Consider the following 22414-nt stretch of genomic DNA (forward strand, 5'->3'; position numbering starts at 1 on the left):
GATCCATGGGACTGTTCAGTATTCTAGAGTGAGACCCCTTTGCCAGACATGATGATGGCTCCTTTGGGATTTGGAGGGAGATGGAAAAGACTGCTGAGGGAGGGGTGCATTTTGGTCTCGGAGCTAAAAATGAAAAGTGACATTCATGAAAGTGCACTGAGAGAGGCAGAGAGGGAATGTGCACTGCATGTGTGCGCTTGCATCTGGCTTTGCATAGTAAACAAGGCTCCCTGTAAAATATGTTCGTGCCCTATATGATTGCATGTGCACTTATGTATGTGTAGATGACTGTTTGTCACCTGTGAGGGCGTGCACAGTCAGACTTACAGGTCGGTGGTGTGCTCAGGGATGTGTGGCGGTATTCGCGTCAGTTTAAGATTGGAGCAGTCCACCACTGTGCCTTCACAGCGACATTTCTCTGGACAAACCAGATCCTGGAAGCATTCTCCACTCAGACGGCTGCGATAGTCCTCCTGACCTAAGAGAGGGTAAACAAGAGAGAGAGAAAGTCGCACAGAAATGAGGACAGAAGGAGGTGGAAGAGTTAAGGATGAATGAGGGAGAAGCAGAAAAAAAAACAGGTAGGAAGGACAGGGATGTAAATTAAGTCAATAGAGTGAGTGAGAGCAAGAAAAAACAGGTAGGGGGATGAGAAAAAGGCACAAAAAGTCAAACACTGGATTTTACTAATGCTTCCTATTTTTATTTGCAAGAGTTAAACCAAATTACACAAGCTGCACTTGCTCCTGCAGGCACAGTAATGTCTGCATAGCTCCCACTGTAAATCAAATTAACAGGTGGTTTTATGGAATCATACTGTACATAAATGTAGTTTAACCCAGGATGTTTTCCATTTAACAAGGCGAGCCAGAGCCCACTTCTGTTATTTAGATATAATGCAAGCAGATATTATTGATGACTGCTGACTGTAGGATTGACCTGGTTACCATAATGCAGCACTGTGCTCTCTTTAAAGTTCTCACGGTTATCATAATCTCTCTTTTTTTGTTCTTTTCAGTCCCTCCGGTTCCTCTCTTCTCTGCATTAATGCAATGAATAATCTTTATATTACTTTAACAAATGATCATGGCATCTTGTCAGCTAACCTAACTGGAAGAAAAATATGGAATAATGTCTGCCTATAACATAGATGGTTGGTAAACTGAGGGAAAGAAGAAAATAAAGACGAGAGGACAGGAGGGTAAGGACTGAATCAGAGAGTGTATTTGTTTACCTTTATGGGAAAGGTTTTTCTAACACAAGGGTGGGAAGTGGTAGAATCAGCCATGCTAACTGCTACAACACTGCCATGCCACTGAATGCCAAAGCTTTGAATGTAGGCTGTAGCAGCTTTGAAACACAAAGACGTGTAACCAAGTAGGACCATTTGTTCAAAAGCAGCTTTTTCTGGCAGATAAGCAATCAAGGTGAACGTTGATGTTTTTGTACCCTGTACCCTGTGGAGTTTTTCACTGCTTTGTTCTGTTCTGTGTTGTGTATGCACATGTACTGGTAACATGCACATGAACAATAACATGATGTCCACCTCTTCCACTAATTAAATGTTGGTCCATGCAGAGAAATGAAGTAGGAAGAAGACTGTAAACAACGCATGATTTAAAAGACTGAAGAACATTTTATAACAATGATAATAATACAGTTTATTTGTAATGCACAACAAATATCAAAGTGCAGTGGGGAAGTAAATGTATTCACCAACCCAGGGGGGCACACAGCATGTTTTGAAAATTATTGTTAACTTGTTGATTTACTACCAAAACTCCACAGGGCACCAGAATGAATCAGGAAAACACCAGTCAGCAGCTATGGATACTTTGATTGATGTATCTTGAAGTCAGTCTATCATTCACTTCGACCACAGTCCCATGTATCAGAGGCCCTACGTGAATGAACAGAAGTTAAGAGTTTAACCTCGAGCTTTTGTTCCAAGGCGTGTGATTGGCCAGGAGAGCCAGGAAGGTGTGTGCCGGGCGGTCCCTGGCGCTTGACGGAACCATGTGATGTCACAATAGGCGGGGCCACATGGTTAGATCAAGCACAAGAGACAGCTGCACGAACCAATCAGAATGCAGGTCCACACAGGAGGAAGGCGGGGGTGAGGGGGGGCATTAGAGAGCTGCACCAGTTGAGTCAGGGGGGGGAGGCAGGGTCCATACAGGATAGGAGAGGCAACAGACAGCTGCAGATCCACACAGGAAGGGGGAGGTGCGACACCAAAGAACTGCCCACCAATAGCAAAAAAATAATCCACACAGGTCCAGAGAGGAAGAGGAGATGCAGGGAGAGGCATGGGACTGCAGAGAGGAAGGGCTGAAGCAAAGATAACAGCCATAACCAGCTTCAGGGGCATTTGTAATCTAGTTAAGTTGATTACCTCCATGGACGGGCACTAACATTAACATTCAGACCTTCCATTAGCTAAAAAAAATGCAGCACATGTGCACATGATACAACAAAGCACTTTGGATAAAACCCTTTAGCATTTAATAGTATTGCTTATGCACTCGGATTTGTCATGGGACACAGCATCTTTGAAAGCAGAGGTGTGGTGGAAACATCAGTCCCACAGGAACATGTTTGTTTGCACTGACCGTAAAACCAATTTATTTTAGTGTCTGAACGTAACTTCAGTGCGACTGTGGTGTCTGTGAGAGTCATTTACCTACCTGTACACCTGAACTTCTTGCCTTTGACCTGGCTGATTCGTTTGTTAGCTAGCCTCCTGGGGTGGCTGCATCGCGCTCCGCTGGTCTCAATCGGGTTATCAAACAGGTAGTCTGCCAGCCACTTCAGGTGACAGTCACACATAAAGGGGTTTTGGGCCAGATGACTGGGAAAGAGAGAGAGAATGGAGCGAAGGAAAGGGTGCGTCAGCCGTCTTTTTAACTGGCAAAAATGCCACAGAGGCATGTAGGGCCATTTCCATTGTAAGGATAATTCTTTTCAAACATCAACAAACATTCATGACATTTGTGAGCCAAGGGTTGTGACTATTGTTTCATTAATCAGCTATTGATTATCGAATCATTAAGCCATTGAGTAAAAAGTGGGGTCCACCATTTTTCCAAGGTGAAAGTCTTTAGTATTGATTTTTTTTACAACCAAACCATAATATATTCAGGCTTCTGTCAAATTCTATTTAAAAGAAATCCAAACATCACATTTTCAAAGCCAGGATCAGAGTATTTGGATTTGTGGGGCGCCTACATGTTCCAATCCACAGCCACCTCCTCCAGCTATTCCTAGGGAATCCCAAACTGTACGCAGACCAAAGGGCATGTTCGATTACTCTAGTGTATTCTGCTCCACAGTCGCCTCTTCCTCACTTGAACATGCCTGGAGTACTTTACAACAGAGCTATCCAGATAATTGGCTACTTGTTGCAGCTCAGTTTAATGCCTAAAACATTGCCATACTTACAGAGTCTTGATGGAGCGCAGAGGAGTGAACAGTCCTTTACTGATGGTTTGCAGCTTGTTGTCGTACAGCGACAGCAGGTTGAGGTTCTGCAGATCTTGGAAGGTGTTGACTCTCAAACAGTTTATTTTGTTGGCATTCAACAATCTGAAAGACAAAAAGGAACCATTAATATGTTTTATTTATCTATCTGTTGTGTTCAATCAGCTTTATTATCATTGTGCGTGAGACAAAAGTTATGCAGATAACCAGAATTTATTTTTCTCAGATGCATCAGCAACTGCCAAACCACTACTTTTCCTCCCTCCCTTCCTCTCTTCTTCATCTCACTATTTCTTCCCCCCTCCCTTCCCCACACACTCATGATTATATTTTTTTCTGGCCGTGACACATAAATCTGAAAATTGTGGTTTTATATATTTTTTTTTTTCACTTTCTCTTCTGGAGCAGGATGGGAATATCTGCTGTTGGGTGTGTGAGTGTAATATCTTGTTTTAATGGGAGAGACAGATGGTGAAGGGGGGAGGAGGGGGGAGGAGGGGGAGATGGAGAAGAATGGAGATGGGATGGTGGGAGAAATAATGGAGTGAGACAGTGAAGGGACAGGTGAAAATTTAATTTGGACTGACACAGATATACATTTAAGTGAAGGAGGCTGACAGGCAAAAATGGAGGAGAAGCGGTACGAAATGAGAAATGTGATAGTGGGATTAAGTAAATGACAGGAAAAGTTTTCACCTCTACCCTTCTCCCCGTCTCTCCATCCTTTCATACCTGCACTTCATTAGCAAATATACAGGTTGTCAGGATTGTCCCTGTATGTCTACGTTCCCTTATTTCTGTCTCATTCTCCACCGTTCTGCTCCTCTGTTGTTACTCGTCTCACACACACACACACACACACACACACTGCGCTGTCTGTCCTCTCCATCTTTTCTTTTGTTGCCTGACAGGTGACTAACTCGGTACTTGGTACAGCAGCTCAGCTTAATTGTCTCAACCCGTCCTAACGAGCGCCGGCGCCACCACAACCAGCTTACACGTACACACGCATCACTCAGGTGATACACACACACACACATGCTGCTCTGCGACATACCCACGCCTCATTAGGCAGCTCACAGGGGGAACTAATTACTTGAAACTGCACCAGTAAAACAAAGCAGCACACAGAATATAAACAGCAGACCAGTAGCCACACAAAGCAATAATCCTGAAAGGTTGACACACTGCTTGATGCAGCGGTGAAAGCTAAATATAATTTATAATTATTAGGTTATAAGGGAGCATCTTGTCATTCATGACAAACTGACTGACTATTATGCAGCAAAATCTTACAAGACATATTCCTTCTATATGTCTGCTCCCAGGCAGCATCTTTATAGAACATACCAATGATGGAGCAATATTAGCTCAGTATATTATTTATTCATTGAATGAAACAATCAAAAATTCACAGATTTATATTGAGCGCATAGCGTGCATGTAAACTAACATAAAGCATTCAGTGGTGTTTAGCGTTTTATGCCTGCAGCAGCATCCGGAGATCTGGGAGGAATACTTTTCCAACTGGGGTTGCTAAATGTTAACGATGTCATGTCACAAACACTGATATGAATTTACGCATTCTCTCTCTAATTTTTCCGCATTTTCACATATTTGTCTTCCTCCCTATGTCTGCATCGTCTTTCACTTGTCATCCATCCATCTATTAATCTATCCATCCATCCATCCATCAATGCCCAGCACCCCCCCCCCCCTGTCAATGCACCATGCATGCAAATGATCCACCTAAGCCTGTAAAAAGGTGTTTGTGGGTTACAGTCACTCATCCTCATTCTCTTTGCCTGGCTTCACTTTACGATGGAAAAGCCCAGCACATTAGCTGTTTCTGCAGTGGACTGCGGCATTTGCGAGGACCATATGCCGCATACCGTACTTATGTAGCTGTTAAAGAAATGTTTTACTGCATGCTGAGCCACTGCTGGTGCTGCAGTTTGAATCTGTGCCCGTGAGGAAATATTCAGAATTAATAGTTTTCCTCCAAAGGTTAGAAGCGTTTTTATTACAGTGCAGACTAATTTGTTTCATGTTTTGGGTTGTAGGTAAGACGCACACATGTGAGAATGGACAGATGTTTGGTTAATACACACAGCATTTATGCAGCAGTAACCATTATCAGGATTTGGTCTAGTGACTGTGGCTGAAACAAACAATGCTCTCCACCTCATGAAATTACCATGCTTTATTGAAACAATATGGACAAATAACATTAACCATTGGTGTGGATGAAGGTGGAAATGGCTGTAGCCGAATCATTTTGCTGCTTCCACTGCAGCCACACTGCCAGATTAAAAACAGAGTGAATTTCGGTACTCTAATGTTTGTCCAGAAAGAAATCAGTCCTGCAAATTAATCCAAAATTTGGCCACACTTTTTTTTGCATTTTACATGCTCATTAAGAGGACTGAAGCTGCAAAGACATTTTGGACCAGAAACCCACACTATATGTATATATAATGTATATATAATGTAAATAACGTATTTTATTTTTATCTAGTGGGCGCACATACTTTTACATACACACATAACAGGATGTATACTTACAGTAGCTGCAGGGAGACCAGTCCATCAAACAGTCCTTTGGGCAGCTCAGTGATCTTATTGCCATACAGAACCCTGCACAAGAAAAAACAACTCCATTGAGGTTACATATTAACAACAATCTTTCCTGTGGTTTAATACTTCTACTGGGTCACTGGACAGATTTGGTAGTTTTGTTGAAGGATTTAAACTGCTCACTTCAAAATTTTTTATTTTACAATAATCTGTGGATTAATATCAATATGTATGTAATCAAGTAGTAATAGTCAGTGGAAAAGGAGTGTAGCTCCTACATGTTGTGTTCTCATTGGCTAGATATGTGGAATGTGAGATGACATCTTTATTTTTAAAGGAGTTGACTTGATTAATCCCTAGAAGGGTAATTAAATCAGCATAGCAGCCTTAAACATATAAACAACAATGTTGCCACTAACAACAACTAAAATAAAAACTTGGGATAAATGGCAAAAAAGGGACAATGAGCTGTTAAAGTAGGGATATTGGCTGATAACCCAGTTATCAATGAAAGCTGAAGGCTAATACAAACAATGTCAGTCTGATCAGTCATCACATAAAGTGTATCCATGTGCTCTAGTCCAGATATGCAAACATGTAAATCATCACATTTGGAGAAACATGGCTTGAACTGACCACAGCTGCATTAACCAGTAGGAATTGTACTTTACACTAAAATGTCCTTGGCTGTAAGTTCATTCTTTCAGCTCTCTGAAAAGCAACAAAGACCATCTATACATCTTCTCAGAATAAGTCATCAAATTCACCCAGCTGGAAAAAAGACTATTTTATTGGAAAGAACAGAAGGATTGTTGCATGTAAAGACAACAACGCTGTCCGTTCCCACTGGAAGACATTCGTTCCCCCTAACAGGCTGTAAAATCATACACAGCACTGTCTTTTCTCGCTAAGCACAATGTTTTGGACCATTTATCTCATTTGATTGTCAAAAACTGAAATTATGTTTGAGATCTGCTTCCAATTGCAGTTGCAATCGTTCAATTCACTCGAGCATTTTTATATTTTGCTACATCACGCCTCAGCAGGCCTCCCAAGCATAAGTCGTGCCTCTCAGTGACATTCCTGCACAGCTGACTTAGCTGTATATGTGTGTGTCTAGTAGAGTTCACCTTGTCTGCCCCTTCTTGTCCGTCTGTCTGTCTCATTTTCATGCTCCAGATTGATTCAAATTAAACTGTCCTTCATGTTCTTATCACATTCACCCTCAGAAATGCACACACCACACGGACTGATTACAGACACACAAAACACTACAAAGACACACAGAGAGCACAGACGCACACCACACTGCATTGTGTTCCAGTTGTCAACATCGACTTTGACAACACTTTGTATTTGCTAAACATCTGGAAATGCAATTACCTTTCCTGTCTGGAGATGTGTTTGTGTTAGCCTGTCTGTGTTTGCATGTACGTGTGTCATACTTACAGCGAAGTGACTGAGCGAAGGCCGCTGAAAGCATCAGCAGCAATGTCAGAAATCTGGTTTTTACTCAAGTCACTGGGGAGGGAGAGAGAGCGAGAGAGAGAGAGAGAGAGAGAGAGAGAGAGATTACTGTAATACACAATAATGGGGTTCATTCTGTGTGAATGTCCTAGAAGTGTCTGACAAATGATCATGCAAGAATACATCAGCAGAGGTCAAGGCAAGAGGACAAGAGTAAAGAGAAAAAGTGTAAGAAGGGTTGGAAGTATGAGTAAAGGAGAGAGAGAGAGAGAGAGAGATGGACAGAGTGAGGTAAAAAATGAAGTGACAGGAGAACAAGAGGGAGAGAGAGAACGTAGAGGCATTGGCATGTTAAGTGCAGTTCATGTCATTCACTTCCACCACTGTAAGATATATTATTAAACGCTGCTGTTGAGGTGAGGTTAAAACTGTGTGTGTGTGTGCATGATGATGTGGACTTGAGATTGTATTCTTCTTTTTGATGTAATCTGAAGTAATAAATTCAAATATTTTTTGCTGATGATCTATTAATACTAAATGCATGAAAGTCTGGTTGCACCTGGTGGATTAGTGCTAAAGGTTTCATTATTAAAACTAGCTTTATTAGAATATGGCTATTAAAGTGGGGTTTTCATGCAGAAAGTGAATTAATTCAATGAGATACTTAGATTTGCAGTTTAACCTTAAAGTGGTTATAAAGGCTTGACTCCTGCTACTTTACCATCATGCTGGAAATAAATTCATAATGAGGAAGAAAAAAAAAAAATCAGCTGTCACGATGATGACATCTAAAAAACTGTCTGGAAATGCTAACCCACAACCTCTGCACGCGAAGCCTAAACTTTCAGACCATATTTATCACTTTATTTACAGCCTCCAATGCATCACATCAATAAAACAGGTCAAATCTAAACAGTAGTTGGTTTCTAAGACAAGACTCCTAGCATAGAAATGTCTCAATTTATGCTAATGTGTACCAGTGTAGATGTAAATGTAAGTCTGTTCATGCATATCAGTGTGTGCATGGCTGTGTGTGTGTTTGCATGTCTGCATATCTAAAAACAGACTCACATCCTCTTGAGCTTCTTGTAGGCAGAAAAGGCTCCTGCTGGGACACTCTTAATCAAGTTCTGCTCCAAACGGCTAAGTAGACAGAGACAGAGAGAGAAGAGAGAGAGATAAAAATACAGGCAGAGAGGTGGTGTTTTACAACAATTTTGAAAAAATTACAAGACATTTAGATATTTCATTTAAAACAGCATATTATCATGATATAGTCAGTTCATTTCTTTCCTTTTCAAGGTTATCATCACATCCTGTTTACTCCACAACCTCAGCCAGACACACCAAGTTCAAAAGGTGCCTGTTCCAATCACCATCTACACAATATTTCTGCAGGTTGGTCAGTGCTTGGCAGCGGAGTCCAGCCAAGGTCAGTCAGTGTGAAATCTGGAACTGAGTTTTGCAGCTCAGCAGTAATGAGCTTACATGGGACCATTCTGATCTGATTCTAGAAGAACCAAAGGACTGCTCCTGTAGTCAGAACGTATCTGTACTGCTGACAACACCTCCTGCTCCTTCAGACTATCACAGGCCAAAGTGGTCAGGAGTTAAAGGAAACCGTACGACTGGAATAATGTTTACATTGAACGTGCTACGTTCAAGCACAGTGGAATGAAGGTTTTAGCCCACAAGCTGAAAGTGAAGAGGTTGTTTTAACAAAAAGTAGTACATGGCAGCAGTACATGAACATTTCATCACCATTTTCCACACATCATTTTAAGTGTTTTTTATTTATATCCTCCATAAAGCCTTTTGACTGAGCCCTCTTCACTCTTCAGCTACACTGTATTACATACTACACTGAACACTTTGTAGGTTTCTCAACTTTTTCAGGCTGACGGCCAAAAGGGATTTATTGCATCTCTTTTTCTGGAAGACTGCAGACTCATTACAACATAGTGGTAGTATTACTCTCTTATCATGTGGGGAGCCATCAGAACTAGGCACACAGCCCACGTTTGGGTAAATTTACTGTAGTTTAGTTTCTGCTCTCCTGATCGTGTAAGAAACACATTTATCTATGTTCCTCATGCAGCCTTCATGCCTCCTTGGTGGAAGGAAGGAGAAAAGAAAGGAATATGAAGTAGGGCAGAAGATGGAGGAAAAGAGGGAGGAACATGAGAGGACAAAAGGTGAGAAAAGAAATCATAAAGGAGGAGAGGGAAAGCAGGACACCAAAGGAGAAATCAGAGGAGTGGAAAGTGTGAACAACAGGGGAGAGGAGAGGAAAAATCAGAGGAGAAGAAGAGGATGTGGTGAGGTCCCAAGGCCAGCCACAGGGTCAGCTGTCAGGATGATAAATGGAAAGTAATCCACCCTTCTTTTCCTACCATCCCCCACTTTAGCTGTGCCTATCTATCTATCTATCTATCTATCTATCTATCTATCTATCTATCTATCTATCTATCTATCTATCTATCTATCTATCTATCTATCTATCTATCTATCTATCTATCTATCTATCTATCTATCTATCTATCGCACCGCTTCTTTTCCAACACAAAGGGTCAAAATAAATCAAGGATGTACAGAGACCAACAAAGACAATCTGCACACACAACAAGTTTCAAATTAAATCAGGTGTAACTAAAACAAGGTTGAGACAAAGACACTTAAGCTCAATATCAAAGGACGTATTAGTGGGAAGACACTTTAACATGATATATAAAAAAATCTATAAGTTCAGAAGGCGATTAGATAAAACCGGAGATGAGTTTGGCAGGTGAGCATGTTCACAATGAGCCGAATGTGCTCCCTCACACACACACACACACACACAGCTCTGTTGATGTCGATCCCTTGACACAAACGTGAAATCACCCAATTGCTTTTTGACTTGAAGAGTCGAATTAACACACTTGGAAATGTACATTTGCATAATGTCTACATGAGCTTACACACATTTGGCTGTGATCCTTGCCACTGACATCCAGAGAGATGACTTTGTCTCCATTTAAGAACTGACAATACATCATCCTATTATACTCTATTGTTTCTGGCTGCAGCAGCAACATTTATTATAATGGATCCAATGCTAATGCACTGTGTGTGTGTGTGGAGATTTTTGGTACCTGGGGCTCAATCATAATGTCTGTGCATGTGTCAGCTATAGCAAAAACAACTAGGGCATCTGCATGTATGTCTATGTACTTCTGTGTGTGTGTGAATCTATTACTTATGCTGGGTTGGGATTTTATAGTAGTATTGGTGTTGAGTTGCGGGGCAGAATTGCTTCTTTACTCACAGAGCAATCAACCAGCTGTCCTCTGTACAAACAAACAGGGTACAGCGATCAATACGGATATCAGACACGTCCCTCTGTGGGGTGTGTGTGTGTGTGTGTGTGCTTAAATGTGTGTATAAAAGAGAGAAGGGAAAACGAGCAGGAAAAGTTTGGCTGCAGTATGAAACAAAATACAACCGCGCAACTCGCTATGTGCTGTAGTTTGGGTTTGAGTTTTAGACATTTTGGGTGGTCCAGACTGTTTTTTACACCACTTTCAAAAGGCTGTTTAAAATGGTTTTAGTGCTAGAATTAGGTTTAGGTTGCACAAATTATTAATAAAGATGTAAAGTAAAGTGGTCTTACATCTCCACTATGCCCTCTGGGAGGTTTCCTGGTATCTCAGTCAGGCCTTTACGACGACAGTCCACTATGTTGTTGTTGCAGGTGCAGCTGGGTGGACACACAGCTACCTGAGGGACACAAGCTCTCGACTCTGTCTGTGCTGGACCTGTGGAAAGCAAAATACAGATACATGATTTCAGAATCAGACAAAAACATTTGACTAGTTTTATGGGTCTACTGCCAAATATTAGATAAACATAGGGATTAGACAGATACATTTACACTTTAGCAGTCACATTTTACCAGCATGTTACTTATTCTTTAGGATATTTTTGTATATTTTATCTGAGCTTCTCCCAGTGGGATTAGTTCAGCTTCAGTGGGGAGCCTTAAAGTCCTGTCATGTCGCTGTGTTGTTCCAGAAGGATTTGAACTAAAACATGCAGAAAACTGAATTTTGATGCTACCTATTGTCTAGCTTGAATATGAACACAAAGTGTTGTAGGCAGGAAAAGAAATGGACAAAAGAGGACAGAAGGGAAGAAACACATAAATACAGGAAATGAAGGGAGCGATGAAAGTAAAGAGAGAAAGCTGGGTCTACAAGAAGAGAAGAGGATGTATAAAAGAGAGTCGGTAGTCGGCTCTGGAGCATGTATATGCAGAAAAGAGGAGACTTAATAAAGAGAGAACATCTGACAGTCTATTAGCACAGAGAGCTGAATCAGAGGCCTATAAACATTTCCTATAGTATCTGCAACTGATAACACAACTGCTCTTATACTGGCCCTTTAGCTGATTACACTCTCTACACAGTGTAATTCTTCAGTGTTATAAAGTCAATGCTGAGCTGTCTGGAGACGATAACAATGCTGCCTGTAATAATGGCCTTTAGTTTTACTACACCCTCTGTATGTGTACCTCTATGTTAAAGAGTCAACTGTCGACAGCATTCAGCAGTGAACCTCTGCTCTATATTAAGCATCATTTTTGCTGAGTAGGTAAACTTTACGAACTGAATACATTATTTTACAGTGTGGATTTATCTGCTATTATTGTTCATGGGTCCATGTGCCAATTAAAATGGGAGATTACCTGCTTGCTTAGAGGCCAAGCATCATCAGTGGTTATTATCATTAAAGGTCAGTCATATTTTAGTCAAGTCTCATGTGCTCATGTGTTAATGTCAACTCACCATTACAGGCAAAATCCTTCTTCTGCACATCAGGGACATTGAGACCTCTCATGTGGGCGGGGGCCATGCACTGTGTGAAGGGAGCCAAGCTCCGCCGGGCTCTGAGCCAATCAGAGAGCCAGGACAGGTGACAGTCACAGTGGAGGTTGTTGGAGTGCAGACGGCTGAGAAAAGACGAAGGACATTCACTTAAAGCTAAGACTATCTGAATAGGAAAAGTCCATATCATACCAACTTAGAAAGAGCAAATAGATGTCTGTATTCAACAGGCTTATTTCACACACAGCTAACCTCCTTGGCCAGGATCAACACACAAACACACAAAGTGATATAGAAACCATAACATGTTCAAAAAGACAAGAGCAAGAAAAATAGAAACAGACAGACTGGGAAAATTAAGAAATTTCACCTGCCTGATTACTAATTTACACAAAAGTGGCCAAAAGAGCCTGGGAGGAGCCGATGGTGGCAGAGGCTGTTTACAAAGACAGCATGTGACCTGTGGCAGCTACACCCTTAATTATATGTCACTTAAGCCTTAATCAGATGAGTTCTCACCACCTAAACAATTAAAAAATTAAGGAATAAATCGGTTTATTTCAGTCTCATAAGCTTTTTATACCAGGCAAGTAAAAATATCAATAAGTATCAGTTCCAAAAGATATTAAAAAAGGTATATTTTTAAATAATGACATCTATGCACAATTTAGTTTGGGTTTTATGTACTTATGAATCTATTCTACTGATAAAGAGCTTTTTTGTTATTTTTGTTCAAAAATGTCTACTTAAAATAGAGACCCAGAGACAGATAGAGATGTTGTTGTTCTCCAGGCAGATTCCAAAATGACAACCTGACCCCAGTCAGGGATTTACATCCCATTTAAACCATGAGTTGCCCCTCATGGTAGAATTTGTGAATGCTGCTATACCTGCTGATGAGAAATGCCACCACAATTTCTATTCATATTTTATCGAGTCACGTTTAACACTAACAGGCAGTTCAAACTTTGTTAATTAAAAGGCACTGTTAAATTAGGAATGCATCAGGTGATGCCTTGCACAGCTGAGACCCTCTACAGGCTGCACTGCCTGTATTTGACACCTTAAGAGAGAGCAAGAGGGCGAATGAGAGGAGGAGGAGGAGGAGGATGAGAAGGGCGGATGAACAGCAGAATGTCTTGTCAGCGTATTATATGCCAGCCAGGATATCTAGCCTTTTAGAAGACAGGCCTCCTTTTGTAATAAAGCAGAGGACAAATCCTGTTATGGAACAGAGATGGTCTCATTGATGCTAGCAGCGGGGGCAGTGGGTTTTAATACTGCTCTTCCATTATAAATCCAGTTTATAGTCAAACCCCCTGCCTGGAGATAGCCACGTCCCAGCCCACCCCCAGCTCAACCTTAATTACTGACAAGTAGGATTAAAACACAGGGGAGAAAGGGAAGAGGCAGGGGGTGTGGAGAAAGTGCTGTGTTTGTGTGTGTGGACTGTGTTTGTGTGTAGCTGTAAGTCAGTGTGATTGTGTCTGTTGAGCTTATTGGCTGCGGGTGACTAAAGGCATTGTGTGTGGTTGTTGGGAGGATGTGTGTGTCTGTGTGTGTGTTTATTCTTAGTCTTTGTCCCGGAGGGGTAACTGGGCACATCTTTAGTACAGTGGATTACAACACACACACATATACACACACAGAGATGCATTGGCCGTTTTTTCATTGGTTCAAGTTTCTGAATGTGAGACACCATGTTGTGGTATCATTACGGCTAATAGAATACAATAACAGCCTTATGAAGAAATCACGGATTAAGGCTGCAAAGGAGCTGAACCATTTCATTATTAATGATATCAGGGACATCTCTAAACATCGGATTCAATAATTCGATTTTATAAAAGCAGCAAATTCAATACCAGGACCTCAGAGTAGCAAAAGAAAAACAAAGGTAGATTTAAAAGTGAGAAACCAAGAAAGACTGAGAAAAGAAGGAAAAGTCACAACATGAAGGAGATGAATCTATCTATGTATTTATCCTAGATGATCATCTAGAAGAAGACAAGTGAAGTTACTGCAGGGAAGAAGGAGGAAGCAATAAAAGGAGCTGGAATGTGGCAGGAAAGAGGACACAACAGGGATAACAAAGTAAGTAAAATAAATTTAGAGAAAATTGGGAGGGAGGCAAGAGAACAGCAGAAGAAGACACTTTATAGGAGATGATAGGAGATGTAGAAGAGATGGTACAAATGTGGATTGGGATACAGAAACATTGAAGAGGAGAGGAAGAACGAGAAAATCCGAGGAGACGGTCACTCAGTGTTGACAGAAAACAGAAGCAGACGAGGCCCTTTGATTAAAAGATATTGGATATTGGTAACTCTGCACTCAATCTGCTGGCAACTGTGTAGCTGTGCTGCTGCCTGAAATCCAATTTTAAAAGGCTGTTTTCAGGCTGTATTGCTGCTGGAGTTGCAGAAGTATGCAGGAAAAATAGAAACCTCGCTATGTGATTGGCCATTGATGGACACTGTCGGTCAAAAGGTGAATGAGGAAATTGGGTTTAAAAGATATGTGGACTTCTGTAAATGTTATCCTGCTTGGATTTAGCTTTGCTATGTGTTTAGAAACCCCCCTGACTCTGAATGTTAAGTAGGGCTGCACTGCACCGCACAAGAGCCTCTTAAAAAAAAATGATGATTTGGGAAGGAAATCCCATTCTGTGCACACTGGTTTGGCAGAATTGAACTCCCATGTGTGGCCAGGATGAATGCAACCAGTGGTCTGCCTCTCACAATCCCACGAGATTATGGGTAGAGACTCCCATGAGATGTCGTGCCATCGCCTTGGCAACTGTGAGATACCCTTCACACAACCAAATACAGAAAAAAACACACAAGTACACACAAATCAAAGCCCCCTTCAAATCAATCAGAGAGGACGACATGGCCTGGGGTTAGTGTTGGAGCACAATTGTCAGTAAGTGAGTGTGTGTATGTGAATGTGTGTGTTCACGCCAGTAACATCAGTAGGGGAGGTTTCCTCTAATGGATCAAAGCAGATGAACTATAGAGCCTAAACTAGCCTTTCTTGTGGCATTAATGAGGTTGTGTGTGGTGAATGCACACATTTGTTGATGCATGTGTGTGTCTGTGTGTACGTAATGACCACATGATTATTCACAGTCATGAAACAATAGAAGAGTTGGTCTACTGTTACGCCACGATGATCACACACATACTCTGCCGCTGTGCCGTTTGTGTGTCTGTATGAAAGTTAGTTATGTATGTGCACTGCCTGTTTGTACGGTTTACATGAGGGTTAGGCACTGATGGCTCCCTGTGCACACACAGATGTGTTAATATGCGACCGCAGCATCTACGTTTGTAGTTGTGTGTGTGTGTGCATCATTGTGTGTTATACTTACAGTGTCCGCAGCTTAGGCATGTGGTTGAAGCTGGACACGGGGATGAGAGTGATGTTGTTGTTGTTGAGGGTGCTGGATATACAAACAGAGAAGGGGGGGGGCACAAGGGGAGAAGACAAAATAAATAAATAATCAATATAATGGTTAGAAAATCACATCCTTTTAACAACCAGTGTTCACTCACAAATGACACGAACGAACAAAAATGTTATTGTTCTGAAAAAAATATGAACTTTTACTGTGTACTAGGATTGAACCTGAGTTGAGTCATTCATGTTAAGAGCTTTTGGATTTACCTAATCAGATCTGTGGTGTGCTGGAAAGTACACTGGCACAACATGTTATGACTACAGGAAATTATTCTTTCAGTTTATTATAAAAAAAGGAGAATTTACAGCCCTGGAAGAAAAAAAATCCTCCTTTGTTACATGGTAAAATGTGTTCTTTTTTACTGGAACTGTGGATTTTATGCGTTTGAAAAATCAAAGCCCTTTAACACTGAGCAACTGACACGACTGAAGAATGATTATGAAAGAAAGCACTTGCAAATTCTAACCTTCTGTCCTGGGTGTCATCACATTAAGTTTTAACTCTTCACACACATGAACACGCACACACACACACACCCCCCTTTGATGCGTTCCTCTTCTTCATAAGCAGGTCACTGCTGTCTCTGACTATTAGCTCTCTCATAAACTACACACTCTCACACGCAATATCGACCCAAAGTGGAATGAAAAACAGGGCTGACACACCCAACACACACACACACACAAGCAATCCCTGTTAGTGTGTAAGAGAAACACAACACGCATTGATTCTCTGTGGTTTTTGTGTATAGAAATTAGAGCTAAGAGGCAAAATAAATAAATAAATAATGCAGAAAAGACGTCTTTTTCCATCAAAAGTAACCCACAGGGGGATCAGATTTCACTGATGGACTCATACAGGCTGGTAAAGCTCCGCATACAAAATATTTGGAGGAAACACAATCACGTCCCTCGTGACTGAAACAAGTACACAGAGAAGACACACAACACACACTTAAAAAAAAACAGAACACTATAACAACTGTAAAATAAAGCTTTTTTTGTTTTTTAAGCTTTTTTTGGTTTTAGTTGTCCTTTAAGGGGGACGCTGACTAACTTTTTAAAGTTCAGAAAATGCTCACAGTGGTCACCATTTGGACTTTGTCTATACTTGTTTGCTTTCATGACACAGGTCGTTCTAAGCCTCTGTGGGAGCCATGTTGGTACCTTTACACTCTGCCTAAACCTCTAATACAGGCAAAGAGGTAGAGCTGAGGCAGGTGTGCATTTGTTGGGAGCAGAAGGCTCAGAGACCTGCAGACATGTTTATTTCTGCTGTAAAGTTGGCTGTTTTAACATGGCACTCTGTGAAGACTGACTCACTTTTGGGGCCGGGCCCCTAAAGGCTGTGGGGTGAACTGCAATGTTTACGACTTCCACATGGGCTTCATGGCTCAGGAACGAAGGCTGTCATTTGGTTTTTACTTTTTGTCTTTAGGTCAAAGATGAAGGAGGATGAAAGATCAATTTCTTCCATGACTACAACCCTATGACTGTCATTATAGAGCCAAAGTAATGGCCTCTGATTACAACTGGTGAGCCTGTTCAAATGGCTGAAGGTCAGATTTTTTTACAGGAAGAAGTAATCACTGAAAACATGAGTAAATGAGGGATCAATGTTACATTAGAAATCCTAAAATTTATGCTGCAGTTTAATTTTTCTGGTGGTTTACTGAAGCCAACGTCAACACAGGCCAAAGCAACCTTTTCTTTGTTTTTGCCCAAGTTTCATGGATCATTAATTTTACAAAAAGGGCTGGTTTACTTTACATATCACCCGAAACCTTGTGTGTATTCAAGGAGTCATTGTTGCAAGGAAGAATGAAGAGTGAGTGGTCATTTTTTATATGAGAAACCCGTTCATTTTTCACATTTGACAGTGTGTTTTTAATGCTTTCAGACAAGGACAAGGTCAGATTTCCTCTTTGAGAAATGACCCAAATTTAGGATGAAAGGATTTTTCACAGCATCTGCAATATGTTTGTGCCTAAACATACAAGTGAGACCGCGGCCCGGCTTCACCCACAAAAATCAAGGATGGTTTATTTTACAAACTGTATTGTCGTCACAACTGTTCAAAATAGGTTCATTACTGGGGGGTTTTCTGTGTTTTCACTAACACCCACTCAGCCTTAAAATAGACCGGTTCTGCTTCACTCTGTTGATGTTAGGACTTTTCTTTCTCTTTAATTCGCCCTCCTTCTGATTCTCTTTCTGCATTCTCCTCCCTGCCAGTATAGCCTCAGTGGCCTTGGTAGACGGATAAAGTTTCACACTCACTCTCAAACACACACACAAATACACACCAGGAGCGCTGCTATGGTCAGCCCTGTCAGGGGTGATTCCACCCAGTATATATAATTTAATTGTGGAATAACAATAATTTCCCTCTGCAATTTCCCTGTCAGTTATTCTCCCACTCCCTGCGTTCAGCCCCCCCTTCCACATCTCTCGGCCTTAATAAAGTAGTGACTGAACCGATTGAGGCCAAGATAAACACTAAAAACATCATTTAGAGGTCCACAAGTATGTTTTATATTGTGGCTGTTTTTCCCAGCTTCTTTTACATGCCTCTAGCCATGGCTGCACTCTTAAACACTCTTCAATTTGAAGTGATCATAAATAAAAATGTGCAAGTTTGTTGGTTAATGTTGATAAGACAACATTATCAAGTTACTGTCGTAAGTCAACTACATTTGATGTATTAATTTATTTCTAAGAGTGAAAGAACTTGGTAGCTACAGTACCGATCACCTGTGAATCCCTCAACCTTTAATTCCGAGCTTTGCCTCTACAATACCTAAAGTATCTGATTGGTCCAGATGGGGACTTTCCGCTGAAGTTTGCACTCCACCTTGTGCCGGTTTAAACGTTAACATCCTGCAGCCTTGACGAATCCCAACACACCACACTGTACTCACACCGCAAAACCACACGGTGTGAACCAGAACATTGGCTGTGTACTCACGGCACCACTTACAAATGTTTCACAACTGATGTTATACGGTTAGGAAAGTACTTTATGTGCTGTGTGTTAGCATCCTGGGTCGCAGCTGTTTCCAAAGTGACGTTATGCTTCCTGGAATAAGAGCGATTTTTTGGCAGGAATTCTAATATTGTGTAGTATATCTGATTTTATACTTGATATGTGTAGCGTAGCACAGTGTACATCTTTCATCTGTGAACAAAAATGCTAAACATTAACATGTCTCTAAAATGAGATCCGATATGCAAACCTAACCCACAAATACAAAACATCTAAAACTCTCAGTTTTTAGTGTGTTTGCTAATCTCTTCATATTGCGGCATACAGGGCTCTTCTTTGTGCCTTTGAGGTGCTTTAGACCAACAGAGAGTGTGTCATAGCAGCAATATCATTATTATCACAGACAACATGGGGACCACTGAGCCCCCTTCTTCATCTTGGGAAAGTCTGTGGTTGCTGAATCAGGTGAATAATTCAAATAAACACCACTGGATGGTGGCCATCACCACTGTGGGCTAGACTATTGCCCTGGTGGAGGAGCACTGACAAGCCTCTTGTCAGCTTCTCACATTTAGTTTTCTCCCATAGCTGTCCCAGAGGTCTGCATCGTACAACCCTGTGACAGTGTGACCCCTTCCCAGGTAGACGACCAGCAGCTCTCCCTTTGCATTACAGAACTCAAAGACCATCACCCTGATACAAACCCATTGTCAAACCAACTCTATCCATGACATTATTCCTTCCTTCTATTTTAGGTCTCTGTGGGAAGCTTCGACAATCGCCATGTTAACCAGGTGCTAAACATGCATTTCTTTACAGTAAAACAATCCAACACCGCTGTTTGCACCACACAAAGTTTACATTATAAAAAGCCTATTCAGCTCTATTTTTTCTGTTTAAATGAGATGGGCTGCAGTGACCGCTGCAGTGTTGTTGCAGAGTAGAGTCATGATCCCTGAGTGTGTGTGTGTGTGTGTGTGTGTGTGTGTGACTATGCCTGCATATACATGTTTCTAAGTGTGTGTGTGTGTGCTCATTTTATGTGTGTATTCTTGAGTCAGCATGTGCATGCTTGCGTGTTTTCTGACTTGTGCTTGTGTTTCGATGCAGTGATCTCTCTGTTGCAGTAAAAGGGCCTCTGCAGTCAGTGATGGAGGAGACTCTTTAGAGGCAACCCACCAGGGAGATGCTATCGCTAGTGTTAGTGTGTGCGTATGTGTGCGTAGTGTGTGTGAGGCAGAGAAAGAGAGCGATGTTATCATGTGTGTCTTTGCCGCAGCCTACACACTGAGGTCAAAGCCTCACTCCTCAATCTTTCCTCCCTCATGGACACACACACACTCACATATGCAAGACTAAATGGCTATTTGTAAACATCTTCTGCTGCTTCATAAGATCCTGATATTGAAGCTGCCATGATAAACCAGTACGCCAATTCACATGCTCAAATCTTAATGTATAACAAATCACTCTCCCTGCATGTACAAGGTGAACTGTTTTCTCTCTTTCTTTGTTACTAAAAACAGACACCTAAAATTAAATTTCTGCTACCATTCAGATTTAATTATAATAATGACTTGTTATCTTTGACCACCAAAATCTCTACAACATTTCAGCCAAATCTGAAGAAATACCTTGGACGTGTCAGATATTGCGCTGACAAAAAGATGGGATAGACACCACAAAAACATAAATCCTCTCGCTACAGCACATAAAGAATCATATTGTTCCCATTTAGATAGACCCAGCGATCCTCAAGCTCAAAGTCAAATCTCCATTTGTTATATTTGACATAATGTGGAATGGAACAAGATGCTAAAACGATTTGGCTGATGTGCCCAAACATCTTATTTTTTTGTTTCTTTGAGTATAAGCTAGGATTGAATGTAGATATGAATCTAATCTCTGACAGTGTTTGGTTTCCAATTTCATGAGTCTGAGTCTCCATTGTGTGTGTAATAAAGTGAATTTTCTATTAGTCTCTATTATGCTCAATCAGCCCTAACAGACACAGATCGATACACTGACAGAAGGTCTGAATTACTACAGACACTAAAACAGTAACTTTATGATGGTGATAATGACCGATACCGACTCCACGTTCAATACGATTAGCCTCTATTGTAATCACTAACATTAGTTATGGTCTGTAAGAAGGAACACAGTGAGAGGAGCAGTGATGACTGAATTACTAAACACAATATAAAATGCACTTAAATGACGGTTATTTACTCTCTCTCCTTGTGACTGAACTGAAATGTGTTTAAATTATACTTGATGTCAGTTGACACAAACACAATATCCACTATTATCATTACAAGTGTAAAAAATGTTGTAATTTATCTTTATTTTAGTCATTTGCTTTGGACTTTTAAAGCTTTCCTCGCACTGTTGTCTAAGTTTTAAAACTTAGAGACCTGCCAGGGGCTCTGGTGCTTACTTTGAAATGTTAAATCAATGCCCTGTTGTGGAAAAGCAACCACAAGGAGAAAGTACTCCTGCTCCAGCTGATCAAACTGCTTCTAACAGTGGCAAACATTAGCGAATGAAACTCACACATTTAACTCTTGTTCATCGGGGCGTTATTAGATGGATTTCTGTACCTTGAGTTGGATAACAACCAGTAATAATACAGTGATAAAGACAGGATATGGTTGTAGTTGTGTCTGTTGCATACTCTTCAAAACAGAACTCTTCACAAACAAAAGAAAAGACCTCCAACTAACCTCGCAGCACAGCAAGTGTACACCTGAGTGGAATTCAAATCTATACGAGCACCTAAAATCAAATGCAGAAGAAAGGTTATGCTGTTTTTAATGTTATCAGGTTCAATCACGCTAACATGCCTGTTTTCTAAATTGAATCTTTTCAGGACCCAAATTGGAATTCCAGTGCCGTGACTAAGGAAATATTGATTGGACAGATTAAATGCAAAATGTTATTTGGCAGAAAATAAAATGGGGTGAACAGCCAACAGGGCGGGGAGGTTAAAGCAGGTATCAGAGCGGGCCGCTGATTCACATTCAAAGCATGTGTTCAGATAAAGGCAGCGTAAACATTGTGCTACAAGAACATGCACATACATTTATATTTGAACTAATAATGAATCAAAATGAACGTTAAAATGGCACAAACTTTAAGGCATTTAAAGAGAATGTGTCAGGTCTGTGTTGTGAATATTAAGGCATCAAAGGGAACCTGCTGAGACTCCACAAGGGTAATGTGCCTGGGCAAGAACTCTTCTGATCCACTCCTGTAAAGCTACACTGTGCGTGTTAAGTATAGTTTTAGTTTAACCACAAAACAAACAAGATAATAGTGTTTATGAGAGTTTTCAGGCTGATTTTATAATGTTTGGCCAGCACTGGGCTGCCTGGTCTTTGTGTAGTGATGTGTGATTTGCAGTCATAATATTTGCATTTAGTTTAAGACCAGATGGACCGCTTGTGGATTAAATTATGCACAATTAATCAACAAAACCTTAATTATATTTTCTAAAATGTAACAATATTGAAGGTTTTTTTTCCTGTGAGGCACAATTATTTTTTTCTCAGCATCTGTTTGATGTTACCTGATC

At 40.9% G+C, this 22414-nt stretch overlaps 1 protein-coding gene across 2 annotated transcripts in view; it reads right to left on the bottom strand.

Annotated features, from left to right (window-relative positions):
• The window catches only part of slit3 (slit homolog 3 (Drosophila)), a 197940-nt gene that overhangs the window by 40859 nt on the left and 134667 nt on the right, over positions 1–22414 (bottom strand). For both annotated transcript variants that reach the window (XM_028415836.1, XM_028415838.1), the window contains 9 exons: positions 15763–15834; positions 12351–12514; positions 11177–11321; positions 8596–8667; positions 7507–7578; positions 6046–6117; positions 3442–3585; positions 2688–2851; positions 328–478 (listed from right to left, as the gene is read on the bottom strand). In XM_028415836.1, coding sequence (XP_028271637.1) covers positions 328–478; positions 2688–2851; positions 3442–3585; positions 6046–6117; positions 7507–7578; positions 8596–8667; positions 11177–11321; positions 12351–12514; positions 15763–15834 — 1056 coding nt within the window. The remainder of the gene's footprint in view (positions 1–327; positions 479–2687; positions 2852–3441; positions 3586–6045; positions 6118–7506; positions 7579–8595; positions 8668–11176; positions 11322–12350; positions 12515–15762; positions 15835–22414) is intronic.

The sequence above is a fragment of the Parambassis ranga genome, chromosome 10, assembly GCF_900634625.1.
Source record: "Parambassis ranga chromosome 10, fParRan2.1, whole genome shotgun sequence".
In the NCBI taxonomy this organism is placed as follows: Eukaryota; Metazoa; Chordata; class Actinopteri; family Ambassidae; genus Parambassis; species Parambassis ranga.